This window comes from Dryas octopetala, chromosome 2 (assembly GCF_963921425.1).
Source record: "Dryas octopetala chromosome 2, drDryOcto1.1, whole genome shotgun sequence".
Classification (NCBI taxonomy): Eukaryota; Viridiplantae; Streptophyta; class Magnoliopsida; order Rosales; family Rosaceae; genus Dryas; species Dryas octopetala.
This window is the reverse complement of record NC_141367.1, coordinates 28,748,376-28,772,490: the sequence shown is the minus strand read 5'-3', so window position 1 is coordinate 28,772,490 and position 24,115 is coordinate 28,748,376. Positions and strand designations below refer to the sequence as shown.

The 24,115-nt window shown below is 37.6% G+C and overlaps 3 protein-coding genes across 3 annotated transcripts; all 3 read right to left on the bottom strand.

Moving 5' to 3' along the window:
- Window positions 1-7,318: 7,318 nt before the first annotated feature.
- LOC147295263 (uncharacterized) lies at window positions 7,319-9,702 on the bottom strand. The gene is made up of 5 exons (XM_086233485.1): window positions 9,302-9,702; window positions 8,691-8,791; window positions 8,422-8,597; window positions 7,929-8,037; window positions 7,319-7,809 (listed from the first exon to the last, which is right to left on the bottom strand). Exons 1-5 carry the CDS (start codon window positions 9,558-9,560, stop codon window positions 7,510-7,512), a joined length of 945 nt encoding a protein of 314 aa, XP_086089611.1. The 5' UTR covers window positions 9,561-9,702; the 3' UTR covers window positions 7,319-7,509.
- A 1,386-nt stretch (window positions 9,703-11,088) lies between these two features.
- On the bottom strand, window positions 11,089-19,266 carry SIK1 (Protein kinase superfamily protein). Its single transcript, XM_086230565.1, has 18 exons — window positions 18,316-19,266; window positions 18,139-18,227; window positions 17,946-18,053; window positions 17,703-17,810; window positions 17,390-17,480; window positions 17,094-17,146; window positions 16,542-16,604; window positions 16,319-16,363; window positions 15,915-15,950; window positions 15,001-15,056; window positions 14,193-14,274; window positions 13,736-13,864; window positions 13,495-13,645; window positions 12,674-12,827; window positions 12,227-12,407; window positions 11,677-11,877; window positions 11,527-11,612; window positions 11,089-11,429 (listed from the first exon to the last, which is right to left on the bottom strand). Exons 1-18 carry the CDS (start codon window positions 19,055-19,057, stop codon window positions 11,330-11,332), a joined length of 2,475 nt encoding a protein of 824 aa, XP_086086691.1. The 5' UTR covers window positions 19,058-19,266; the 3' UTR covers window positions 11,089-11,329.
- Window positions 19,267-20,699: 1,433 nt separating this feature from the next.
- Window positions 20,700-23,654, bottom strand: LOC147295261 (protein SPIRAL1-like 1). Its single transcript, XM_086230566.1, has 3 exons — window positions 23,513-23,654; window positions 21,890-22,185; window positions 20,700-21,149 (listed from the first exon to the last, which is right to left on the bottom strand). The coding sequence occupies exons 2-3, from the start codon at window positions 22,157-22,159 to the stop codon at window positions 21,066-21,068; spliced, it is 354 nt and encodes a 117-aa protein (XP_086086692.1). The 5' UTR covers window positions 22,160-22,185; window positions 23,513-23,654; the 3' UTR covers window positions 20,700-21,065.
- Window positions 23,655-24,115: the final 461 nt, after the last annotated feature.

Sequence of the window (24,115 nt, the reverse complement as noted above, 5' to 3'; positions counted from 1 at the left end):
GACAGAAGAAATAATAATAAATAGATGGTTATATATTTTTTTTTTTTTGGAATGTATATATTTTTTTTGGCTCAAATACATTTATCTCCATCAACATTTTAAATTAATCCACGATTTATAAAACATTTCAAATTCTTTCATTTATATCGCAAAATAAAACCAGAATTGCATAACTGGTGTTTGTTTTTGGAAAAAGTAAAGCATGGGTGAAGTCGTGGAAAACTAACTAAACACTTGTCCATATCTCAAGGCGACAAATGTACCACTAGTAATTTCGTCTTGTAAGCCTAAAAGCCTAAAACAGAGCATTTATCACTATAACTTTTTCTATCCATTTAGCGAGACCAAGGAAGGAATGAAATTTCGAAATTTTCGTTTTTGGGGATCCCGAAATTTTATCACAGATCCGTTATTTTTCAGAAAAATTTTGACGAAATTTCGCTTAAATTTCGCCCGAAATTTTGAAAATACTCCAAGCACATTTTTGTTAAAAGTCTCTAAATTTCGCCGAAATTTCGTCGAAATTTGACGAAATTTGGGCAAAATTTCGCTGAAATTTGGCGTAGAGACCGAAGGGAGGCAGAGACTGGAGGGAGTGAGGGCCGCCGTCGCCGGAGGGAGAGAAGAGATCGGGAAGAAAGAGGTCGCTGTCGTCGGAGGGAGAGGAATGAAATTTCGAAAATTCAGCAAAATTTCGTCGAAATTTTCAGCGAAATTTTCGTTTTTTGGGGATCCCGAAATTTTATCACAGATCCGTTATTTTTCGGAAAAATTTCGACCGAAATTTTGAAAATGCTCCAAGCACATTTTTGTTAAATTTCTCTAAATTTCGCCGAAATTTGGGCGAAATTTCGCTGAAATTTGGCGTAGAGACTGAAGGGAGGCAGAGACTGGAGGGAGTGAGGGCCGCCGTCGCCGGAGGGAGAGAAGAGATCGGGAAGAAAGAGGTCGCTGTCGCCTGAGGGAAAGGAGATCCAGGGAGGAGAGGAGCTCCGGAAGAAGAGATCGGGGAGGGGGAGGGGGAGGGAGAGGGAGGGAGAGAGAGGAAAGAGAAGAGAGGGGGGAGGGGGGAGGGAGGAGTGTTGTCTGCGTGAGATTTTTTTTTGGTCAAATGTCTGCTGCGTGAGAACTAAAGGAAAAGAAGAAAAATGAAGGCTGGAGAGAGAAAGGGAAGATTGGAGAGCAGGGGTGGTCACGGGTGAAAAGGAAGAAGGAAAGAAAAAAAAAGAAAAAAAAAAAACACGTTTCATTTGCGTCTATGCGCTCGTTGATCCGAGACTTTTCCAACAAGACTAAAATCAAGACTGAGTTTTTTCTAATTTTTATTGTTCCTCAATGACTTGCCGAAATCACTTAAAATTCAAATAACTTACCAAAATTAACTTCGAGGTCCGAAAAACGTTTTGTAAAATCTCGTGAGTTCGTCTTGATAAATTTTATTTTTCTACGACTTCAAATTAATTTATTTCCTTCCAAAATTTCTCATAAAAATTCTAATATCTCCGAATTAACAAGATAATTATCAATAAATCACTATTTACTTCAAAATAAATTATAAACCAACTTTTCGGGATCTCACAATCTATTTAGATTGTTTTTGGTAATTGGATTAAGTGGTTTAGAAAATAACAATACATGCTATTTTCTTATTTGTCCACATATGTTTTAAGGACAATTGGATTCAAAATGATTAAATATCCCTTAAAAATAGGTAATTTTTATGTAATTATTAATTAGTGAACTATTTTTATTTAACAGTATTTGTCTCTAGCGCGCATTATATTTACCTTATATTACATGAAATCTATTATATTATTTGGTTTCTTCAATATTTTTTATCAATATAGTAGATAATATGTTAAATAAACATATGGTCAAGTGTCATTCAAAATTTCCATATTTTGATAGCAATTTCCGTCGTTTTTGTCCAATTTTATCGAAATCGAAATTTTAACCAAAATTTCCGCAAAAATTTCCGTCGAAATTTCCATCGAAAATTTCCTCGAAACCGAAATTTTACTCCTTGCATTTAGGATTGATGAGATTTGGTTTTATCTTCTAATTTACCAACATTTCCAACCTTACATACACTATACTACTAGTCTACTACCTTTCCTCCTTGAAGTAGGAAGAGAGAAAATGGGTATATAGGATAAGAATGAATTGATTGAAAGAAGAAAAAAAAAAATGAGGATTATGATAGGGTAGGGTAAGTGGGTAACAACTTAGGATTATGAAAGTCTTCATTCTTTTTGATATATAAAAAAAGATGGAAAACAAAAACAAAAACCAACTATTTCAATAGGGTAATGCATAATAATTATATGTCTTTTTGATAAATAATTATTAGGCATAAATTCAATTTAGACACATAATTATATATGCTATTTCAACGGGGTCTACGAACTTTCAAATATTTTAAATATACACTTAATTTATTATGTAAATTGAAAAATAAAATTTCGTCCATCAATTTATTGAGAGATCAGTTAAATGTCAACTTGCCATTTGCTAACAGGGATTAATTGGTGACGTGGCACCAACTCAGCATACATTTCCCACCAAATGAGCAACACATGTTCACTTGACACGGGCCCACACACCCATCACCTCTTTCCCGCTCGTCGAACACTCTCCTGACTATTTAGTCTCCAAAAAACATCACGTTTTCCCCCAAATTCGAATATAAATCTCTCACTTGTGTTCAACGAGCGAGAAAGAGATGATGAGTTTGTGGACCCGTGTCAGGGGTTAGATGGACTTGTGTCGCTCATTTGGCGGGAAATGAGCGACACGGGTCCACTTAACCCCTGACACGGGCCCACAAACTCTCTCTCTCTATTATTATTAAATTGTGGGCCCGTATCGCTCATTTGGCGGGAAATATTTGCTGAGATAGCATCACGTCGCCAATTAATCCCGGTCAGCAAAAAGCAAGCTGTCATTTAACTGATCTTTCAACGAATCAATGGAGAAAAATTCATTTTTCAATTTAGATAATAGATCAGGTGTATATTTGAAATATTTTAAAGTTCATGTACCCCGTTGAAATAGCTTATATAATTATGTGTCTAAATTGAATTTATGCCTAATTATTATATAATCTCATCTTTATAATAAAGATATACTTTACAATTCGCAAATAGAATTCTCTTAATAATATTTTTTTTTTTTGTTGGCCACTCTCAATAATATTATTTATATTGAATTCTCATATTATAATAAATTGTCTAGAATCATTTTATGTGGGATGTCTTTATGTCAATGAACTTTTTTCATAGTTTTATATTAGAGGTGTACATCTTAATTTTACAATTTTTTCATAGTTTTATATAATAATAAAGTAGTTTTCGTTTTTATCTTCTCAGACTTCCCTTTCTTAAGTCTGGCTTCCTTCTCCGTTGTTTGCTTGCTTGCTTTTAAATTTATTTGTGTCTGTCTCCCCAAAAGCAGCTATTTACACTTTTTATGTGTTGATGTATAATTATGTGTCTTACTTACCCTGTACCCATCACCTCTTTGATCCCACATAGTCATCTACTGTTTACATGCAAATTGAGAATACATATGAACTATTTCTATGGGCACCCCCTTGTTGGCTTGTTTAGCAAGTAAACAAAACAATCAGCCCCATTGATCAACCTAAGATCTATGGTCTCCAAGCCACTGGGTTGGGCTTTCTGAGTACTGCAACTCAATTAGGGGTGCTCTTTTATTTGTTACTCAATTTCATAGCTTGAATTTTCTTTTTAGTTGAAGGTCTTGAGGGGCTATTCCTTAAATCATATAAACCAGCTTTATGTCATCTTTCATGGTGTTTAATTGTTTATAGTGAAGATATCATGTCAGCCATCATTTTCTCTGGTTTTCTCCAACCTCCACCATAACTAAGTACTATAACATATATACAATAATGATGAAACACATCAAGAGAGATTTGGAATCTCATGCTATCAAAATCAAAGAAACATGGCAAAAGAAGTAACTCCAAGTAAAAAGTATAAAGCCCCCAACAACAAATCAATGCCCCACATCATGACAAATCGAAGACTTCCCTACCCCAGTTCAAGAATCTTAGCATTATCAAAGCCTGACACAACTGATGGGGTCTTACATTGTTTACCCCTTTTGGGGAGAAGCAGCAACCATGAAGTCATGAACCATGGCTCTGCTGACACCTTCACCCTGTTGATTCTAACATTGACTGTTTGACAAAGAAACAAACACCTCTCATAATGCTCTCAAATGCCACTCCCATATATTCAACTAGTTTCTGAGAGCAACTTCTCAACTTTAGCACTCTTCTCCTTACATTAGAAAATGGAGGCATATTTAAAAAGTTAATTAAGTACTTTCTTTTCTATTAATTGATAATGACACTGTAATTAACTGTTGCTCCAACTTGATCAAGTATCTATTTTCATGGTCTCATATGTATCTGTGCTCTTTAATTTCATTCTTTAATGGAAATTTCATCATCCTTAAATCAGAGCTCATTGGGATTCCTTCATTTTGTACCTCTCCTTGACAATTATTGAGCCATTGAATAGGGGACAACAAAATTGACCATACAGCCATTATTTTATTTTATTTTTCCCTTTGCCACTTCCATTGGTTTTCTAAAAGTTATATCGATCAATATGCCTACATTAACTATTTTTTTGCCAATAATATATGCATTCAATCATTTATTACAAATAATCTATTATGATCCAATGGAGCTAAAGACATTATCAAAATTTTGTGGTCCTAATTTATATTAAGGGTAATTAGTCCTTCTAGACCATTGTTGTTGACTTGTTGCCAAAACATAATCTCACAAAAGCACAATTTTTTAGGATATTGGTGGTCTTAATTGATCCCAAAATTTTTTTAATTGGAAAGCAGAACATAGTAACATACTTATCACGCCCAAAATTTGTAGTTCAAAATTAAGTTCTTAACTATTTCTGACACAGATAAGTGTTAATGACAACTCTCCTTTAAAGTCTCTTAATTATTTCTTCAATTCTTCTTATGCTATGATTTTCTATCATAGCCTTGGTTCAATATGTTTCATTAATTTCCTCAACATTTCAGCACATAGTTTTCACCTTTACAAGGAAGAGAAATTTTGGGTGAGTTTAAAAGCTCTTTTCCATATTGTCAAAAAGCCAACAAAGCAATAGTCAATGTGGTTATGGCTGAAAGCAACACTAACACAAACTCACTTCAAATTGGCCGTTGGAATGATTGATAAGATGCCTTATGTAGGGAAAATTAAGATAAAGTACAAACGTGTGGGGATGTAACTTCACCAAACTTTGCTCTCTCTCACCTTCAAAGTAATCTTTCATACTGCAAATGGTATCTTTCATTATTTTACAATGATAGTAATATAGTCATTAAGTTAACAACTTGTACCAAGTGGTATATAATAAACGTGTCCTAAAATATTCCAAGGAAACTAAAAAATAAGGCAAAATCTAGCTGGGTGTTGCAAGCTATGGTTAAAGAAATGAGCCTAGAAGTCTAAGCTAAAGGGGCTTCAATCTTGAGCTATGTCCAATGTCCATTAGACGCACACCCTTCCCCATTTGCTGGTCATGGTACAGACATTGACATGGAAGTCCATGTGACTCATACAATCAACCAATATTTATGACAGCAACTGTTTGATTATGTTTGACACATATGTTTGGTCTTAGAACCCATCATCCCGAAGAAGCTGGGTTTCCATTCTAATTGTTTAGCTAAAAAGGCATTTGGTATATTGTTAAATTTAGACAGACTTTTCGTTTAAGGATTCTTCTTTCATTTGGTTCAGTTGGATCCCTGTTTTCAGGTCTATCTGTGTACTAATTTAAAAGTGGGACAATCAATCAATTATGTTGATCTACTTTTGGCATAACAGACTATGCATTATAATTTGGTTTCTTCTGCATATTATATATAGTCTAATTCATGGTTAAGATATACTCTCTCTCCCTAATGTTTTGCTGGGTAGTACTTGTTGCTCATCAAAATCTATACCACCCATTGTTGCGCATGCACAATTATTTTTCAGAGTAAGAAATATATGATTCAAGGAGATCACATTGGGTACCAGTGCTGGGGTCACATAATTTCCCCACATATTGGAAGATATTTCTACTTGATTTGAGGTTGAATGGCCAGGGTTCATTTGCTGTTTCAATACGTTCAAGTTTTCCCACATGCTAGATGTTAACGAACTTGGAACTTCAACGTTAATGAACAGCAACTTCTGCAGCCAAATGGGTTGAGCAACCTAATTAGCAATTTGTCAAACAAGTGGGGAAAAGAGAGGTCTAAATCAGATGACGTAAGCTGAAAGAACCCACTTGTTTTCATTATGTGGTCCACTTATCTATTATGAGGCTACTCTATTGCTTGGGGTCCTCCCAAAATGGACTTGTTCTCTTTTCAATTGACGTGCATTTTCTGCACCATATGAATGAATGAATGAATGAGTGAATGAATCCTCCATGCGTATTTCCCACTCATATCAGCCTTCATCATTTCAAAGGCATATTCCGTCTCAATCACCAAGACTATGACCTTGAGATTGTAATTTTCAAATGAGTTTTTGTTTTTCTCTGTGATGACTGATAACCCAAAAGAAAAGATTGATCAAGGATCAAAAAGCTTCATTCATAGAGTCAGTGTGCATGTGTAGGGGCTCTTTCTTAGCCTAAAACTGAACAAAATTGAAATCCAACCAAGATGGAGAGGATGAGAGAGCAACCGAAAACCGACAAGCAACCACCTCATCCCACAGGCCACAAAGACAAAACAGTACCTATCCCACTCACATAACCCATAAGCCTTTATTCAATTCACGCTGTCAATTTAAACCGTTCCTTCTTTCATTTCTTGGTCTACTTTATAAAAACAGTGACCTTTTATCTCTCTATTTATTTGAAAATTCCCATAGATTCTCTTCAAATGAACCAAGTTGCCGACATCAGATTCTCTTTTCTTTTTTCTCATTGTAATTGCAGAATGGGATCTACATTTTGTATGACTTTTACTCACATTGACAATATCATTAGTGGTTTTGTAACAGGAAGACAGACTGTAATTGAGGCATCAAACAACTCCCACCAAAAGTTAACCTCCAAAATAGGCGTGGCAGGAACTGGAATGATACCTTTGGCCACAGAAGAGAATCTGAACACTGGCCCAAAAAAGAAAAGAATCTCAACACGGCAAAACAAGCACATAGGTGTGGCATTTTGTGGCTCAAGGATTAAATGAGAAAATGGACCATTGGATGCATTCTTGGATTAAAAACCCTACATCCAAACTCAATGCCATAAATCGCTTGAAAAATGAGGTTGTTACTTCAATTGTGTTAAATGCTTGAAACAAAATTCCAGGAAGGATAGAAAGTGCAAGCAACACCAGAATTCTGCTAAAATCTGTGTTTCCTAACCAACATTTTCAACTAAAACATAACAAAGTTCTAGCAACTTGAGTTCTACAATCCAACTAGATTTTCTATTTTCATTAGTCTAGATACAGAAGTACCCTTTTATGGACTGAAAATGGCAATTTTAATCTCCAATCCTTCTGTTTACGTGTTAATGGTCTGCCTTTGCTAGTAGGGTCTCTGTTTTCTTTCACATTTGCCAACTTCCACACACAGCTCTCTGACTGTGTCTCGATAGATTCTAGCATAAACACTCCATCCTTCTCTTGACATTTAGAGTCCATATCTTCTACATAGCAAACTCTCATAGGCATGTCTTCAAACCGATTTAAATCATCTGGTACCCTTAGTAATCTCTCTGCACCGGAAGATGATACCTACAACAATAAGAAGCAATTTTGCACATTACACATTTGTATGGACCAAATTAACTTTCAATCACATGATAAAGCCTTGTTTGAGAAAACGTACAGAAGAACAGCTAGCAACTTATTACCTCAAGAGCCAAATTATCAGGTATTTCTCCAAGTGCTCCAACTTCATCTAATCTTTTCTTGTATTCTTGACTGTAGCTCTCAAGCTCCTCCATGCTGGGACACCCATATCTGATAAAAGTAAAATATTATGTCACAGTGTTAACATCACTAGTGGTCACATATGAAGAAAAAGTTCTTTAATGTTCAACATTGAAACTTCAACTTTTCTCCATCTATAACACAATCGTGCCGAACCAACCAAAAAAGAAAGGCCTTGATCAAGGTTTTTTCTTTTCCCCTATTTTTTCTGATAGGTAGCCTTCATCAAACAATCAACTGAAGGAAACTGAGAATCTAAGTGCTTTCATTTTAAGCATGCGTTAACTCTCATTTGCAGTCTATGGGAAAATGAGTTCTTTTAAACTGAAAAAATTCTTTTAGCTGCTAAAGTTGAACATATTGTATCTTCAGATGTTCTTATAAGTTTTTCATCAAAAAGAGCAGAAGATTTACTCGTTTGACAGTTTATCCAGTCTCACATATACATATCCTCGAGGAGTAGTCTTGAAAGCGAAGAGCTTCATGTTATCACCAAATTGCATTAAGACTTCATTAGCAATGGACAGAGCCCGCTCACCCCAGGGGACATCATTCAACACCACTCCACCACCATCACCTCCATCTCCAACCTATACGTATCGAAGACTAGCATCAAATGAAACATGAAATTTAAAGCTAAAATGAAGTTTGAGCAAGCAAGCTGTTCAAGGCAGAACATGTACCTCAGGTTCACCAACATCCTCTTCCTCCCACCCATCTGTGGTGCCTCCCTCTTCCCACGAATCCCAATCATCTGAGGTCCCTCCCCTTTCAATTTCTTCGCCTGAAAATCTAAACTTGCATGAGCAGATGACAGTATCACAACTCTACATATGCATGAGAAGGCAGCAGCGCAGCTCTATAATGAACTCTGAAAAATATACAGAACTAAGAATCATACATGTCCATTTTTGCTCGTGAAACTTGTAACCTTGATAAGCAACAAACACTGAACTGAACTGATTTTTTTTTTTTTTTTCAATAAAACAAACAACCGCTGAAGTTGTGACCTTGATCACTAGTAACCAAAGGGAGCGTGAGTACTTTGTCCCAAGGACATCTCAAAATAGCTTAAACATAGTATAGTTCACATTAATGCCCAGTTTGGTTGCTATGGAAATGCAGGGGAAGAATGAACATTGACTCACAATTCACAAAAGCACAAATAATCATTTAAGAAAAAAAGAAAAAAAAAAAAAGTTAGGGGGGGTTCCCAACTAGAGAAGCTAGATAGATATAATAGAACAAAAAAAAAAAAAGGGAAAAACAGATAAACGAGGAAATAGAGGTGTACCTTGTAAAGGGTCATCTTGGTTATCCTCGGAGGACTTGGTGTCTACGAAGCGAAGAGTAGCAGAAGAAAATATTCTGGGACTGGGTTTAAGACAGAAACCAACCAAAGGAGAAAGCGAAGACAAATAAGAAGGAGGAGGCGGGTTTAGGAAAGCGGGTGTTTGATGTGTTGGGTGGGCTGTCAAGAAAGAGAGGCTTCTGAGAGATGAAGAAGAGGCGGCGAGCCACCTGCGAGCACCGTGTAATTGTAGCTTCATCATTCTTCTCTCTCTCTCTCTCTCGACTGTGACGGTGTCACCACTCACCAGGGACCCTGTCTTTCTAGTATTGTCGGTTCCGCTCTCTTTTCTCAGTTTATGCTTTTGATTCAATTTCGGAATTAATAACTTGACGGTCCCTTTGTTCAGAAGATTATAGATGAAAAAAATAAAATCTGTATCCGAAAAGATAATGTTGATATTTCTCTAATAAACTTTTTTTTTTTGGTTACCAACTTACCAATCATTATAACATTTTTTTTAATTAATTAAGAGCAAATTACAATTTAGTACCTCAACTTTATATGTTGTTTCAATTTAGTACCCCAACTTTAAAACCTTGCAAAAAAGTACCTCAACTTTCATTTTGTATCAATTTAGTACCTCAACTTTAAAACCTTGCAAAAAAGTACCTCAACTTTCATTTTGTGTCAAAATAGTACCTCCATTAGTTTTTCTGTCAAAATAGCAGAGGTATTTTCGTTTTTTCCTTAAATTTAAAAAATAAAAAAAAAATTTTTGAATAAAAAATAATAAATTTTTTTTTGAATAAACAAATTTAAAAAAAAAAAAAATAAAAAAAAATTTTTTTGGGTAAGGGGTGCAGGGCGGGGAGGGGAAGGGAGGGGCTGGGATGTGCGACGGGGGTTGAGGCTGGGGGGTGCGACGGGGCTGGGCGGAGGGGCAGGGGTGTGCGACGGGGGGAGGGGTGGGTCGGGCTAAGAGAGGGGGAGTGGGTGGGGGTGGGCTGGGGATGGGCTGGGGAGGAGGGGAGGGCAGGGAGGGGGGCGGGGGCTGGGATGTGCGACGGGGGTTGGGGCTGGGGGGTGCGACGGGGCTGGGCGGAGGGGCAGGGGTGTGCGACGGGGGTTGGGGCTGGGGGAGGGGGTGCGACAGAACTGGGGTGGGGGGAGGGGTAGGTCGGGCAGAGAGAGGGGGAGTGGGTGGGGATGGGCTGGGGAGGAGGGGGGCGGGCTGGGGAGGGGAGGGGAAGGGAGGGTGGGGGCTGGCTGGGAAGGGGAAGGGAAAGGCTGGTTGGGAAGGGGAGGGGAGGGGTGGGGGTGGGGGTGGGGGCGGGGGCGGGGGGAAGGGAACAAAATAAAATTTTTTTTTTAATTTTAATTTTTTTTTTAATTTTATTTTTTTTTAATTTTTTTTATTCAAAAAAAATTATTATTTTTAAAATTTAAGGAAAAGACGAAAATACCCCTGCTATTTTTACAGAAAAACTAACGGAGGTACTATTTTGACACAAAATGAAAGTTGAGATATTTTTTTGCAAGGTTTTAAAGTTGGAGTACTAAATTGATACAAAATAAAAATTGAGGTACTTTTTTTGCAAGGTTTTAAAGTTGGGGTACTAAATTGAAACAACATATAAAGTTGAGGTACTAAATTGTAATTTGCTCATTAATTAACTATCGCTTATAAAATTTGAACTTAAAATCTCCAACGAAACCATCAAGTTAATATAAATTGCTTCATTTCCTTTATAACGTAAGGGTTTACCGACAAGGTAAATTGTTAAAAATACAAAAACAAAAGCTTTGATAAATTTCATTTGCACAAAATTATTCGTTTGGGTGTAATGTACAAGGGAAGTTATTTACTTAAATAGAAGTTGAATAAAGCAAAAAGAAGACAGAACATGTACATCGAAACTGCACAACTAGAGACAGGACGGACTACCCACTGCCACCCAGCTTTCGCCCATAATTGACCTAGCCTACTTAAAATATAGATCACCAAAAAGAAACAAAATTACACTTTGCCTACAATCGGAGAATGGTTCGTAGTGTATCGCAAAGATTTTGAATAGTCTGCTGTTCCTGTGTTGCTTGCAATTCCTGGAGCGGCATGTCTTCATAGCACCTGATGCAAAATTGCAAAAGAAATATGGGGAGTAAAGAACAACAAACAGAAACAAGAGTTGAACTTAAACACACTTCATACAATTTGGTTGACTCACATCTTGTGGTAGGCTAAAGCTTGTGCAAGATTCAATAGAGTCGAACTCGAAAAGAGCCTTTTGTAAACACTTGGAGGGAGGGGAATCTGCAGCACATCAAATGATCAAAGAATGCTCTCACAAACAAAGATAGAGAGAGAGAGAGAGGACCTCATTTTGCCCTCTGCGTCCCTTTTTAGACTGTCCATCACCAGTAAAAAGCTCCTGTAGTGCCTCCATGGCTACAGTTCCACTATTATCCTGATCCATGCCTCCAAGAACATTGTCTGATAAGAGAGCAATGGGGGATATATCTGTTGCCCTCAAAAATGGAATAGGCACAGTATTACCAGCTGCATATATGGACCAAAGCTGCCATGACAATGAGAAAAAGCAATTAAATACTTGCATTGACAACACACATTTCTAAGGCCCTTAGAAGGGGAGGTTTTCAAGTGGAAAGGTTTGAGCCAAGTGGATAGAATGCCGCCTGCGGAGGAAGAAGTGAGGACTGTGTTTGATTGTGGTAGGGAAAAGTCTGATCCAGATGGTTTTTCTATGGCAGTGTCCCAGGATTGTTGGGTAGTTAAGAGGGATGGATGATGTGTGTTTCAGGAATTTTTCAATAAAGAGATCATTAATTGCTTCTATAGCGATTGTAGTACATAAGACACAGTTCACCTATCAACTGGTAACCATCAGAATTCAGGATGAATATTACCTTATCTTGCATTGCAAAAGCTTTCCGGCTGACAGTTTCATTCTTCAAAGTGCCACTGCTTGGACTATCAAGTGGTGCTTGAGATATGCCTTTTGTCTTTAGGGAAGATGCCTGTAAGGTCTGTGTAGCTGGATCTCCAACCAAAATTCTATTTACGGCAACACCTCTTGCATTTTCCACCCTGATAGAATATCACAATAATTCAGTGTGCTCCAATCAAATAATCTATATCAGCTCTGGGGGGAAATTTTGTAACATTTTGATGGCTAACTACTAAAGACAGCAAAGCAAAAAATTCTGAGCTCACTGTATGAAAGCAAGCTGAACTACACGAGCAAAATGGCTTTACCACAAGCTAAACCCCCCCCCCCCCCCTCTCTTTAAAAAAAAATAATAGTTCAAAAAAAAAGATTTCTGAAGCAAATTTACAAATAATGAAGAAATTACCTGGGCTCGGCCAATTTACCTCCTGTTCCAGCACTGGAAGGGCTTTCAAGAAGTCCAGGAGCAGGTGAAGGTCCTTTGACATTAGAAATTTGTGTCTGAGTAGCAGCCTCATCTCTTTCATCTCCACCGTGAACTATAAAGGTGCCAAAATTACCTGTTAAACATAGGTTTCACATACATCAGAAGATCATATCCTATAAGGCCAGTTTCGCTGCCCCATAAGCAAAAACATTTTCAAACAAGGGAATTGATAAGCATGCGCTCACAGTATCATTTCACTAAGATACATTAGCCAACAAGTCTTAGAGACTCACAACATGACTAGAGCAACCGCACTGTTTCAAACATCAAGTAATGTCTTATATAAGAAAAAACAGAAGATGATGTCACTATCAGAAGTAAGTGCACCATTATGCAGTTAGCAATCTAGTGTTGTCTGTTGAGAGAACATATCATCTGGTAAGTCTTCAGGCCCTCATGTGACTTCATTATCATATTTCATACAATTGCGAAAAAAAAAAATGTGTAAAAAGTAATAAGTGTTCCTTAACGCCTCTGCTCAGAATTCAATATGCAAGCATGAACTAGATTTGCATATTTATTTTCTCTCTCTTATTTATCAAAGCTTTGCGTATTTCAACCTATTCAAGATGTCTGAGTAGATGCCACAAGCCAAAACCATGTAGGTCCAGCCAAATCAGCCATCCACACTAATATTACTAAAGATATTTTCACAATATTAGTTTCTAATATAGCTTGAGTTGCAATGAATTAATGATGTATAGCACACCTAGAAGATTTCAGTCAAATAACAAACATACCTTCCCCAGCCAGTTCCACATCATCAGATATGTGTTGCTTCCACAACGTGCCAGCAGTAGACGCTTCATTGGCGGCTTGAAGCCCAATATTATGAGGTCTTGAAGGTACAGTATCTCCATAATCTTCATTCACTTTGGGAGCTACCAGTGTCTGTTTCAAATTAAGAATTGCTTATTTAGATGAATGATTTCACACAAACATGCACAGAGAGATAACAAAAGCAAAAGGAGCATTTCATACACCATCTTCCCGTTCATCTGGAGCAAGATTTTGAGCTTGCAAAGCCATGGAGGCCCTAATTTGCCTTGCCTTTTCAATCCTTGGCAACATTGCAGAGGGACCACATTTGCATTTTTCGATGAATTTGTGCTGCGCGTTAAATAACAAGTATTGTTAACTCAGAATAAAGGCACAAAATTGCAAGACAATGAGTACTAGATAAAGGTTAAGCCAGCTCTTTTTCCTTTTTAGTAATGCAGATAACTCAATCCACTTCGAGGTAAATATAATTACACCATACATGAGCTGTATGCTTGCAAGAGTGTCATTAATAGTTTCCGTATATATTGTTGTTTCAAGTTGATTCTTGCAGAAAAGGATTTGATTTTAGTGATATGTGAACAAAACAAGATGGGAAAAAATGGTTGATAGGCATTCCCTATTAATAAAACATATAGACATTCACTATTAAGACTACCTTCAACATCTCAGCTGCAACAGGGCGTAGACGAGGTTCTTTTGTTAGGCACTTTGCTACAAAATCATGAAACACGAGGGACCTGCAAAAGGAGACAACCCAAGTTCATAGGATGCTCACTATCTTTTGAGCACAAGGTGTCACCCTAAAAAGCACAAAACTTTGGAGATCTACATGACAAAAGTTAGAACCATTGTGAGTTTAGGAACTCGCAATTGTAAGAGTTTACAGCAGAACTCTACTCCTAAAAGACTAAAAGTTTAATGTGAACTTCTATTGCAAACCCCCCTCCCCTCCCTCTCTCCCCCTAAAAGAAAAACAGATTGAATTCAAGTCGCAGCTTGGTTAAGGGCCACACAAAGTGTCACTCTTCAAGCAATAAGCTTATGTTTAGTGCATGCTCTATAGTTTGAGCCACAGCAGTGGGTCATATAGACATCCTGGTGGCACAATTATATTGAATTCCAAATGAAACATTTAGGTAACAACTACAACAGAAGCAACAATCTTGAAGGCTTTCATTTAAAATTTGTCATGAAGCATGGCATATTTGCAAAGGCCGCAAATATATCAGTCAAGCATATTCCTTGGCCAAATGAATATTTATATTGTTCAGTGCATTTGATGTAAAATGTCTTTTACAAGAAATACAAAAATTATGTTGTTTGAAGCCAACAATGCTTTAAGGTATGGTAGAAAGATATTTAAAATTTGTGATACTAGATGAGTCAAGAGAACTGTTTTTTACAGGCTACTGTCCTCAAGAATTGCTAGAAAAATATCACAGAACAAAAGAATGAAAACAGACCATTTTTCTTTATCCTCAAGCATCGGGGCTGGCTCAAGGGATATCATGAATAAAACCTATAAAAGACAATAAATAGGTTACATATCCCTTCATCAAGCAATGATTTTAAAAGGAAAAATTACAAAGGAAAGAAGAAATTTTTTTAATCAAATTAACATTCAACTTGGGAAAAATAAAAAACAATTGAAAGATGGATGCTGCAATATTCAATTCCTCTTTGCTAAGTAGATTTTGCGGAAGCTTTTCAACATTTTCAGAATCTGGATTTCCCATAACATCGTGTAAAACCAAATATATACAATTCATAATACATAAGAAAGAGTTCCATTAGAACATTACCAGCATTTAATTCCCTAGCCTTTACTCAGGACACTAGAGCTCAACCCATGAAAATAAGGGGAGAAACGTGGGATGGGATGGGATGGGAAAGAAACAAAAGGATTTTACTTGCATACTCAAGGGGCCAACTCTACTACTTCTAGTGGAAAGAATTCAATATAAGAGCATGTACATTTCCAAGAGTAGGATGTACACAAAGGAGAATGCATTTTCATACTTCATACCTGACCGCAGAACCCAATTTTGAACTACTTTGCAAAAATTGAAACCAAAAGAAAAGAATAGAACCAGAGCAAAGAGACCATCTCCGTGATGTATGTATGTATGTATGAATGCATGCTTGTATGCATGTATGAAGGACCATCTCCGTGGTGCATTCCTCTTGAAACATCCAATTTTTTAATGCCATCTCTTAACCTTATTGTCAATAAAAGCACTGAATAAAAAAAATATGCCACAACATAGAAATTGTTACCCATGTTCCAATTGAACATGCAACCATGAAATTGTGACGAAGCAAAAATGTATTTCGACTTTCTAGTAAGTAAAAAATTTGAAAGTTGAAAAAGACTAACCCTCATCGGATGCACTGCAGATCTTGGAGGGAGCCCCTGAAATTATAAAAAGGAAAACATGTCAACAACCATTACTAAGAATGTCATGATCCCACGCGCAAGGAATGAAATTAGTCATTAAGACATATGCAATTATTTCTTCACAGGAGCTAAACCAGCATTCACTATTTAGGACACAATAGTGATACAATCCAATTCAGTGAGAACTCAAGATATTCACTCCACTAATACTGAACTTAGTTAACTCAGGCTGGAATTAACATGACCTACAACCCCCCCCCCCCCCCCCCCCCCAACACTTCCTGCCACAAGAAAAAAGGGAAAAAAAAGAAAACACTCAAAAGCAGCCACCTCTTAAATTTTCCACAGAATTAAAGAGCGATTAACATGCTGGCATATATTACCTCTGCCATTTCAATTGCAGAAACACCAAGAGCCCAAACATCCACCTGGAGCAAAAATACAGAAATCATACCAAGAAGTCAGTCTTGTTAAGGGCTTCATCATGACAATATTATCTCAAAAAGTAGTGCACAAAAACAAAAGAAATTTTTTTGTATAGAGGCCTAGAAGAAGGAAAGAAGCAACACAAAGGAAGTAAAAGTCTGTGCAGAGCAGAAATTGTACCTTTCCATCATAGCGACTTTCCTGAATAACTTCTGGAGCCATCCAATGTGGAGTGCCAATGAACTGAGAATGAAAAGAAAATGAAAAAGAATTCCATGTATCAAGCACAAATATCACCAAAAGCCAAGGTTTGTTACTCTCCATCCTATCCAAAACAGAGGTTTGTATCAATTTTGTTGTTGTTTATATTGAAGCATGTCTAGGGAATCATGAGAGTCCCTTGATTTTTTTCAATACCAAATCACCTAAATAAGCCTAAGGAGTTGAGGAGATGGTGAGTACACACAGGCTTTGTGTCTCATGGACCACAGCCATCGTGTGTTCAAAAACCCCACATAAACACCTTTGGTAGCCACCCCAATGATTTATCCCAGCAAGACACCCGTTATAAAGAAAAAGAAGAAAACACTACGCATAAGAACTTAGAGCAAACTACTAGCAACTTCTGGTCCATTGAGTGAAAATTTTAGGGCAACTGAATAAATTAAGTTAAAGTAAAAATAATTGTGCAGCAGCTATGACATTTACATCTTAACTAAGCAATTGACATACTGTGTTGCGCTTTGACATGGTCCTTGTAAGCTGTGCTGCAACCCCAAAATCACCTAAATATTGTCATACACCGAATTTCTGAGTCAGTGTGTTGCTAAAAGTACAAGAAAAATATGAACTTCACATGAACTGAAAAGAATAATAAAGAGTACTTTAGCACACATTTTAATAAGAATACTCAACAGAGTATGAACATCATCATCTGTGAAGATCAGCATGATTCAAGTGTTACAAAAGCTTCCACATTATTTTTTTAAGAGAATCCACTACATAAAATGAATGATAATCGTACTCACCCAATTTGACATCTCCTTGTTCAGTTAAAAGAATATTACCACCTTTAATATCTCTGTGGACCTTGAAAATCGAGTGCAAATAAGCAAGGCCCTACACAAAACAAATATTGTTCAAATGAACAACATATGAAGTAAACAGCAGATAGTTTAGCCATATATATTGTTCAATTGTGTTCATATATGAAAGCCCTAGAGAACAGAGAAACTAAGGCTTTCTACAGGCACTTCATTGAGCATTTCCTCGTGCAGGCTATTTGATACTCCTTAATGAGTTGCAATTGTTCAATTTAAATCCAATCAAAGTTGACCATACCTTCAATGCTTCCCTACAAATGAAGGCAATTTGATACTCCTCCAAAGCATCCTCGGTAACATTCATCAAGTCGGCAACACTTCCACCACCACAGTACTCCATCACAATCTGCCAAGACCCAGAAAATCTGTAGTCTCAGTCTCAGAGTTTGCATTACCCAAAACACGATACAAGAAACCAATGACAGCTCTATCATTTAGCAATTTCACCAGTAAACATATGAAAGCATATCCTATCCATTACCCAAAGATACTCTTCTCCTTGGTAGCTCCCCAGGTACCGAACAACATTGGGATGATTACATTGCTGCAGCATATCGATTTCCCCACAAATTTCTTCATATCCCTCTTCCTAAAAACAAATCAAAATCAATATCAAACTCAAACCAAATGGAACTAAAAAGCATAAGAAACCGAAAAAGATAACAGAGACAGACCCCTTGAGATAATGAAATGACTTTAATTGCCACCAGCTCCGAAGTCTTTATATCCCTGGCTTTATAAACCGCACCATAAGACCCCTTCCCTGCCATTCTCAGCAAAATTTAACAATCCCCAAATTCAAATGCAGGAAAAGCTGAAACAGATTGAAGTTAAAAGCTACAAGTACCCACCAAGCTCATTGAGCAACTCGTACTTTGTAGTCGGGTCTTCTCTGGTAACGCTCTCGGGTATAGAACTCGACGACATTTTCGTGTTCTGGCGAGGCTCTTCGTTTTGCTGCGAGGACCAACTGCCCTTCCTCTGCTTCCCAAACCCTAACTCCGACGAGGCCTGCATGCTAGCCACCGCCCTACTCATCGTCGAACCAGCAGCGCTGTCGCTCGCACTCCGGACCACGGTCCCACTCACCGACGACGACTCTCTCTCGCTCGACGACCTCACCACAAACGTCGAGAACCCACCTCCATCTCCGTCATCGTCCTCGTCAGCACTCGCTCGCCTCGAGTAGTCACGTGACAACCTCGTGGTGGTCCTATTGCGACCGCCGGGCTTGACGATCATCGTACCGAAATCTCCGCCGTTTTCTTCTTCGTCTTCTTCGTCGTCGAAGTAATCGAGCGGGGCTCCGCCACCGAAGTCTTTGGGGAGGCGTTTGAGGAGCGGAGGAAGAGATGCGTCATCGTCTTCGTCGTCTTCTTCTTGAGAATTGTTGTTCTTGTAGACCATTGGGGCGTACGGGTCGGGTTCTGGGTCGGAGCTCTTGGGCTGCTGTTGCGGTTTGCTTCGTCGCTGTTTTAGGTCTCGCTCGGATTCGGAGTTGGAGTCACCATCGTCGTGGACGACTACGGTTGAGTAGAGTTCGGGTTTCGGCGGGATTTGTCGGGTCCGGCGCGTGGTGTGGGTCAAGTCCATTTCTGATTGGGTCACACACAGAGAGAGTGTGTCGTGGGAGAGAGTGTGTCGTGTACGTGTGTGTTAGCTGTCAGAGAAGGCCATAGCTGGAACTGGAACTGGAACTGGATGCAACTCTCTGCCTAATTGGAACCAGCTGTTGAGCACGACGATGATGCACTTATTGGGCTCCGCTTTTGGGCCCAATGGATTTTGACAAGCCCATTTAGTGTTTGCGGTTCCAGCCCAAGGGTTAATTCGGGTGCGGTATGAAGGAAAAATCTGCAACAATAGTATTCAGCTACGAGTGCCTTATAGTAATTGACCAAGTGACCAACGGTGACACCCAAACCTCATTCGCTTCGCTTTTCAACAGTGATAGCGTTGATCGTACTAAAACTCAGCGAGCCAACTAACATAGATTTCCTCAAAATCATTGTGTGTTCTCTTTTTGCCGAATTTTTCAAAATTTCTTTCAAATTTGGTCTCTGAGAAAATTAATAGAAGTTTTGGCATTTGTGATGTTAACATTAAATACCCTTTTTCTTTCTGTCGCAAAAATTCTTAGTAACCCTCAAGGATCGTGAAGTTACACCCCCAATAGCATTAATTTTTTATTAGCTAATTTTCGAATATAAAGGAAATTAACAGCCAACGATTCACAAAAATGGGTTTTTCAATCAAGAAAATTATTTTAAAAATTACATTTCATTGAATGCTATTCTCAATACTTCATATCTTGCTGCTTATAAACTGTTTGTGAAACAATTGGTTTTGTGTGTGTAAAGCTTAAGTGTTTTTGCTGAAATTTGTTTGTAATGGTTGATAATTCCAGAAAAGGAGGATAGTTGTCATGATTGGAGGTGCTCGTGTTCGGCTGAACCGGCGGTTGGTTCAGCTGTGGGAGCATTGCTGGACCCAAGAAGAGCTGACCTCATAGCAGCTTTTGGAGAGACAACTGGGAAGCCTGCATTTGAAAGAGTTCTTGAAAGAATGAAGAACCCTGAAGGCAGAGTAAAGCCTCTTGTCTACCCTAATCATTCTTATTTTTTAAGATAAATTCATAATCAAGTAATTTGAAATAGTTATTTATCACTATTACTATTATCTAATCAAGTAACATGTTCCACATATAAGTCTATGGCACTTGTTTAGAAAAACTTTCTCATAGTTATCCATGTTGTTTCTACTTTCTGCTTAGCTGTCTGCCTTATGTTTTTGTTAATGTGAAATCTTCGGTTATTCGAATGATAACATATTCTTTGGAAGTAATTTGCTGTGGAAACTGGTTTTTTTTTTAATAATTATTTTGCTGTGGAAACTGGAACAAGAGAGACTCGTGGGTATGATGAATAGAAAGCATGCCAAATTAAGCAACTGTATTTTAAAAGGATCCATACAACTTTCTTCTCGCATATCACGTAGTTAGCATATGAGAAGGTTGTACACAATTTTTTTTGTTTTTTTTGTTCTTTAATGGATCAGATGAGCATGGCAATGCATATTGCAGGTATCGGTGAGAGATTTTTTTGGCGATACTTCCAAATATGCGAACACTGACAATAAAGCAGCTTCGCATTTAAAAAAGACGAGTCAAAAAACTTCTGTCCCGACAAATGGAATAACCAAAAGAGTGAAACAGCAAGAAAGCTAGAGAGTGGAGAAGAGCAAAGACAAAGTAAATAGTTCAATTAAAGGGCTACAGGTGAAGGCCGAAGATAAGATTAATATGACATGGTTTCAATTGTCAAGTAAACAGAATGAACCCCTACCAAATATAGCATAGTGCTCAAAGCAAATTAAGAAAAACATCAAATATGCACTGAAATGTTGCTTGTCCATGACAAAGAAATCTGTATCAGATGTTTTATGCATCTAAAATAGAGCACTCTTGATTGAATTATCCCAACAACCACAACACCTATATTACATCACAGGACCATAGTCTTCATTGTTTATATAAAAGGATGAACACATTGTCTCATCCAAAGTAGGGGTTCCACAAAAATCAACATTATTCAGGCATGTCTCAGTTACCAGCTGGTCCACCAAAGAGGTAACCCAGGGAAGATCCACCACCTGGGGCAGAGTGGACCTTAGTTGAGGGTCGATCCTACACACAAGGAAAATCAACATGGCCGTCGTAATGACACATTACACATAAAACAGGGAAGAAAAATGAAAAACAATACAACCAACAATGTTTTAGGCTGTGAAAACGAGTTTAGGATGGAGGAGTAAAGAAGAAAAAGTCGATTCCAGCAGCAAAGTAACCTCCTATGTGTCAATTTTAAATCTATTCAAAGCAAACAGCTTCTGTCTCAAGTGTGCCATTGGATTTCACACAAGAGTAAGCACTTTCAAGAAAGATATAACATCACTGCATCAGAAGCACTTTGGATAATTTATCATAAAATAAAGAACTATTTGGAGAAACTTATATGGGTATAACTAAACCCAGTTTTTGTCTCACCCCATAAGCATCAGAAACTATAAAGTCATTGATTTATCCCTATGAAAATATTAGCCGACTATTTAAAATGGTCCTCTAATAATCAGGCTTAAAAGTTAATATTTAAAATTGACACTAGCACAATAAGTGACCACACACCAGAGGGAGGGAGGGAGGGAGGGAGGGAAGAATGAATGTTTTTCCAAATTAGCAATATGCTGAGATGTTTAAAGTTGTTAATCAAGACCCTTATTTTACATGTCGTTTAATTCGGGATCCTATGAATGACATTAAAAACATTATAAAAAAAAAAAAAAACAGAGAGAGTATATGTTGACTGAACCAAAAAAAGGGTATGAACATTACATGGGAAAAATGAGAGAAAATGAGGAGAATCATACCGTAATGAAGTTTCCAGTGTTCTGGCCATCTGCACGCATGTAGTTGTTTGAAGAAGTACTGTGGATACCAGCAGGTATCTGCTTGGTGATATCTACTGGTTCAGGAGCAGGAGTAGGAGCAATAGGTTTGGAAGCAGGCTCATTATTCACAGTGTGCACTTCGTTTGCGGCGGCTTGGGCATTTTTGGTGGCTGGTTTTGGAGCCTCTCCACTCCCAAAAAGATATCCCAACGAACTCTGTCCCCCACCACTGCTAACTCCACGACCCATGTTCTCCAACTTCTTCTAAGATAACTCTGTGTTACAAGCAGATGTTTAGAACGGTTTTTCCGAAAAAAGAACACAGCAAGAAACTATACTGCTGATTCCTTCAGGATGCCTCAAACATATTCCATCAGTTATATGCCAACAGGAACAATTCTCACAAGAACTTTGTCACTATTTGCCTCAATGTCTTGAAATACTTTGAAACCAAACAAGTTTAGCTGCTGTAAGGTGTTGGATTTATTTAATAAAAACCAACCATTCACAATAAATATGAGTGAAAAAAGTCTTCTAGAATCTACACCATCAACTTGATGGTAGGCTTCTGGCTTCATCACAAAGAAGGATCAATCATGGGACGTTTGGTTGGCCAAACTATTCCACTTATCTTTATTTTCGCATGTTTTTTTTTTTTTTTTTCACTTTCAACAAGTGCTCTTTTTCTTTCTTCCCTTTTTTTGTAAGAAAAGCATCCCACTGCCAGAAATGACTAAGACAGTTCTTTGGTAGCTTCATTTTTCATATCTAATATATGCTTTAACTAATATCAAGGTTTAAGGGCATAAGGCAGTAAGCAACACTATAGCCATTGACAGTAATTTTCAACAAAGTCTGGTCTTTTTTTTTCTATTATTCTCCTTCCATTAGGAATTAGTAATTTACAAAAGCTATTAACACAATAGTTCATGGGTAAAGACGAGACTACAGGTCTAAGTAAACAATCCAAATCCAAAGCACATTACACACTTGGGAACCCTTGTGAAAACTCACTAGTCCACAAGCATATCATGCCATTACTTGCACAAAAGGGCTCTGATCAGTTGATAAACGTAAATAATTAACAACTATAACACACAAAACGCAAGACAGGAAGGTAAGAAGCATGGACTCACTCAATTTTAATATATAATCACCAGTCCTCAACAACATACCACCAAAAAGAGGACCCAATATACTTTATCTAAGTAATTGATATTTCAACCAATTTAGAACACAAACCAGCATAAATTCAGCTAAATGTAGGCTCACATGCACGAACATTTTAGTATAGAAAGGGAAAAAAAAAAACAGATCCACAATAAACTGTACACACTGAAAATCGCATATCGAAGCCAAAAAAAATGTCTGAATCGCACTCTAGCACAAAGCAACATATAGATCTACCAAAAGAAATGCACCACACCAAGCTAATCATTGCCGGTCCATAATCTCACCCCAAAAATCACTAATTACACACCAAATTAGAAATTAAAGGTAAGGAAGTGAAAGCACAAGTGAGAGTGATTGAAACGCTGAAAGCTAAATCCCAGAGAGGAGGGAGAGATCTCGGATTAGAGTTAGGAGTGGGTAGTAGGGTACCTGGTTGTTGGGATCAGATCTGGAGGTCGAAGCTCTGAAGCAGAAGAGAGTGTAGCACAGTGAACCTTAGCTACTGACACACCAAAAAGCTACGCTAATTCCATGCGTTATAAATTATAATGTTATATAATCTTAATTTCCTAAATACATATAACGTCGCTCTTTTTTTTTACCTTTTTTTTTTTTTAATCTAACCAAATTGAATCGACTCCCCCAACTAATTTTTGTTTTTTCCTTTTCTTTTTTTTTAATATTATTATTTTTTTATTAAAAAAAAAAAAACGAAAATTTCTAAATTTCTAACCTTTCCAATATTGTGGAGAGTCTGGAGACAACTAATTATTATTAATTAATTTATTATCTTCTCATTCAAGAAAGTCATAGTAAAAATTCCAAACAAATAAGAGTAATGTTATTTGGTCCAAAACATGTTTAAATTGCTTGGACTAAATGAAATAGTAGGCATTAATCTTGTATGGGGCATACTCCAGTGCGGCAGCTCTCACATGAGGTGGGATCCACATGCCCATGCGGCAGCTCTCACATGAGGTGGGATCCACATGCCCATGCGGCAGCTCTTACTTGGATCCCACCTCATGTGAG

Coding starts and splice junctions, on each gene's coding strand:
- LOC147295261 (XM_086230566.1), bottom strand. CDS start 22,159: ATGGGTCGTGGAGTTAGCAGTGGTGGGGGACAGAGTTCGTTGGGATAT. Junction 21,150..21,889: donor ACACTGGAAACTTCATTACG/GTATGATTCTCC, acceptor CCTTGTGTGTAG/GATCGACCCTCAACTAAGGT.
- SIK1 (XM_086230565.1), bottom strand. CDS start 19,057: ATGGACTTGACCCACACCACGCGCCGGACCCGACAAATCCCGCCGAAA. Junction 13,865..14,192: donor TTGCAGCTGAGATGTTGAAG/GTAGTCTTAATA, acceptor TTTAACGCGCAG/CACAAATTCATCGAAAAATG. Junction 11,613..11,676: donor GACGCAGAGGGCAAAATGAG/GTCCTCTCTCTC, acceptor GATGTGCTGCAG/ATTCCCCTCCCTCCAAGTGT.
- LOC147295263 (XM_086233485.1), bottom strand. CDS start 9,560: ATGATGAAGCTACAATTACACGGTGCTCGCAGGTGGCTCGCCGCCTCT. Junction 8,792..9,301: donor CCAAGATGACCCTTTACAAG/GTACACCTCTAT, acceptor TTAGATTTTCAG/GCGAAGAAATTGAAAGGGGA. Junction 7,810..7,928: donor CTGATAATTTGGCTCTTGAG/GTAATAAGTTGC, acceptor TTATTGTTGTAG/GTATCATCTTCCGGTGCAGA.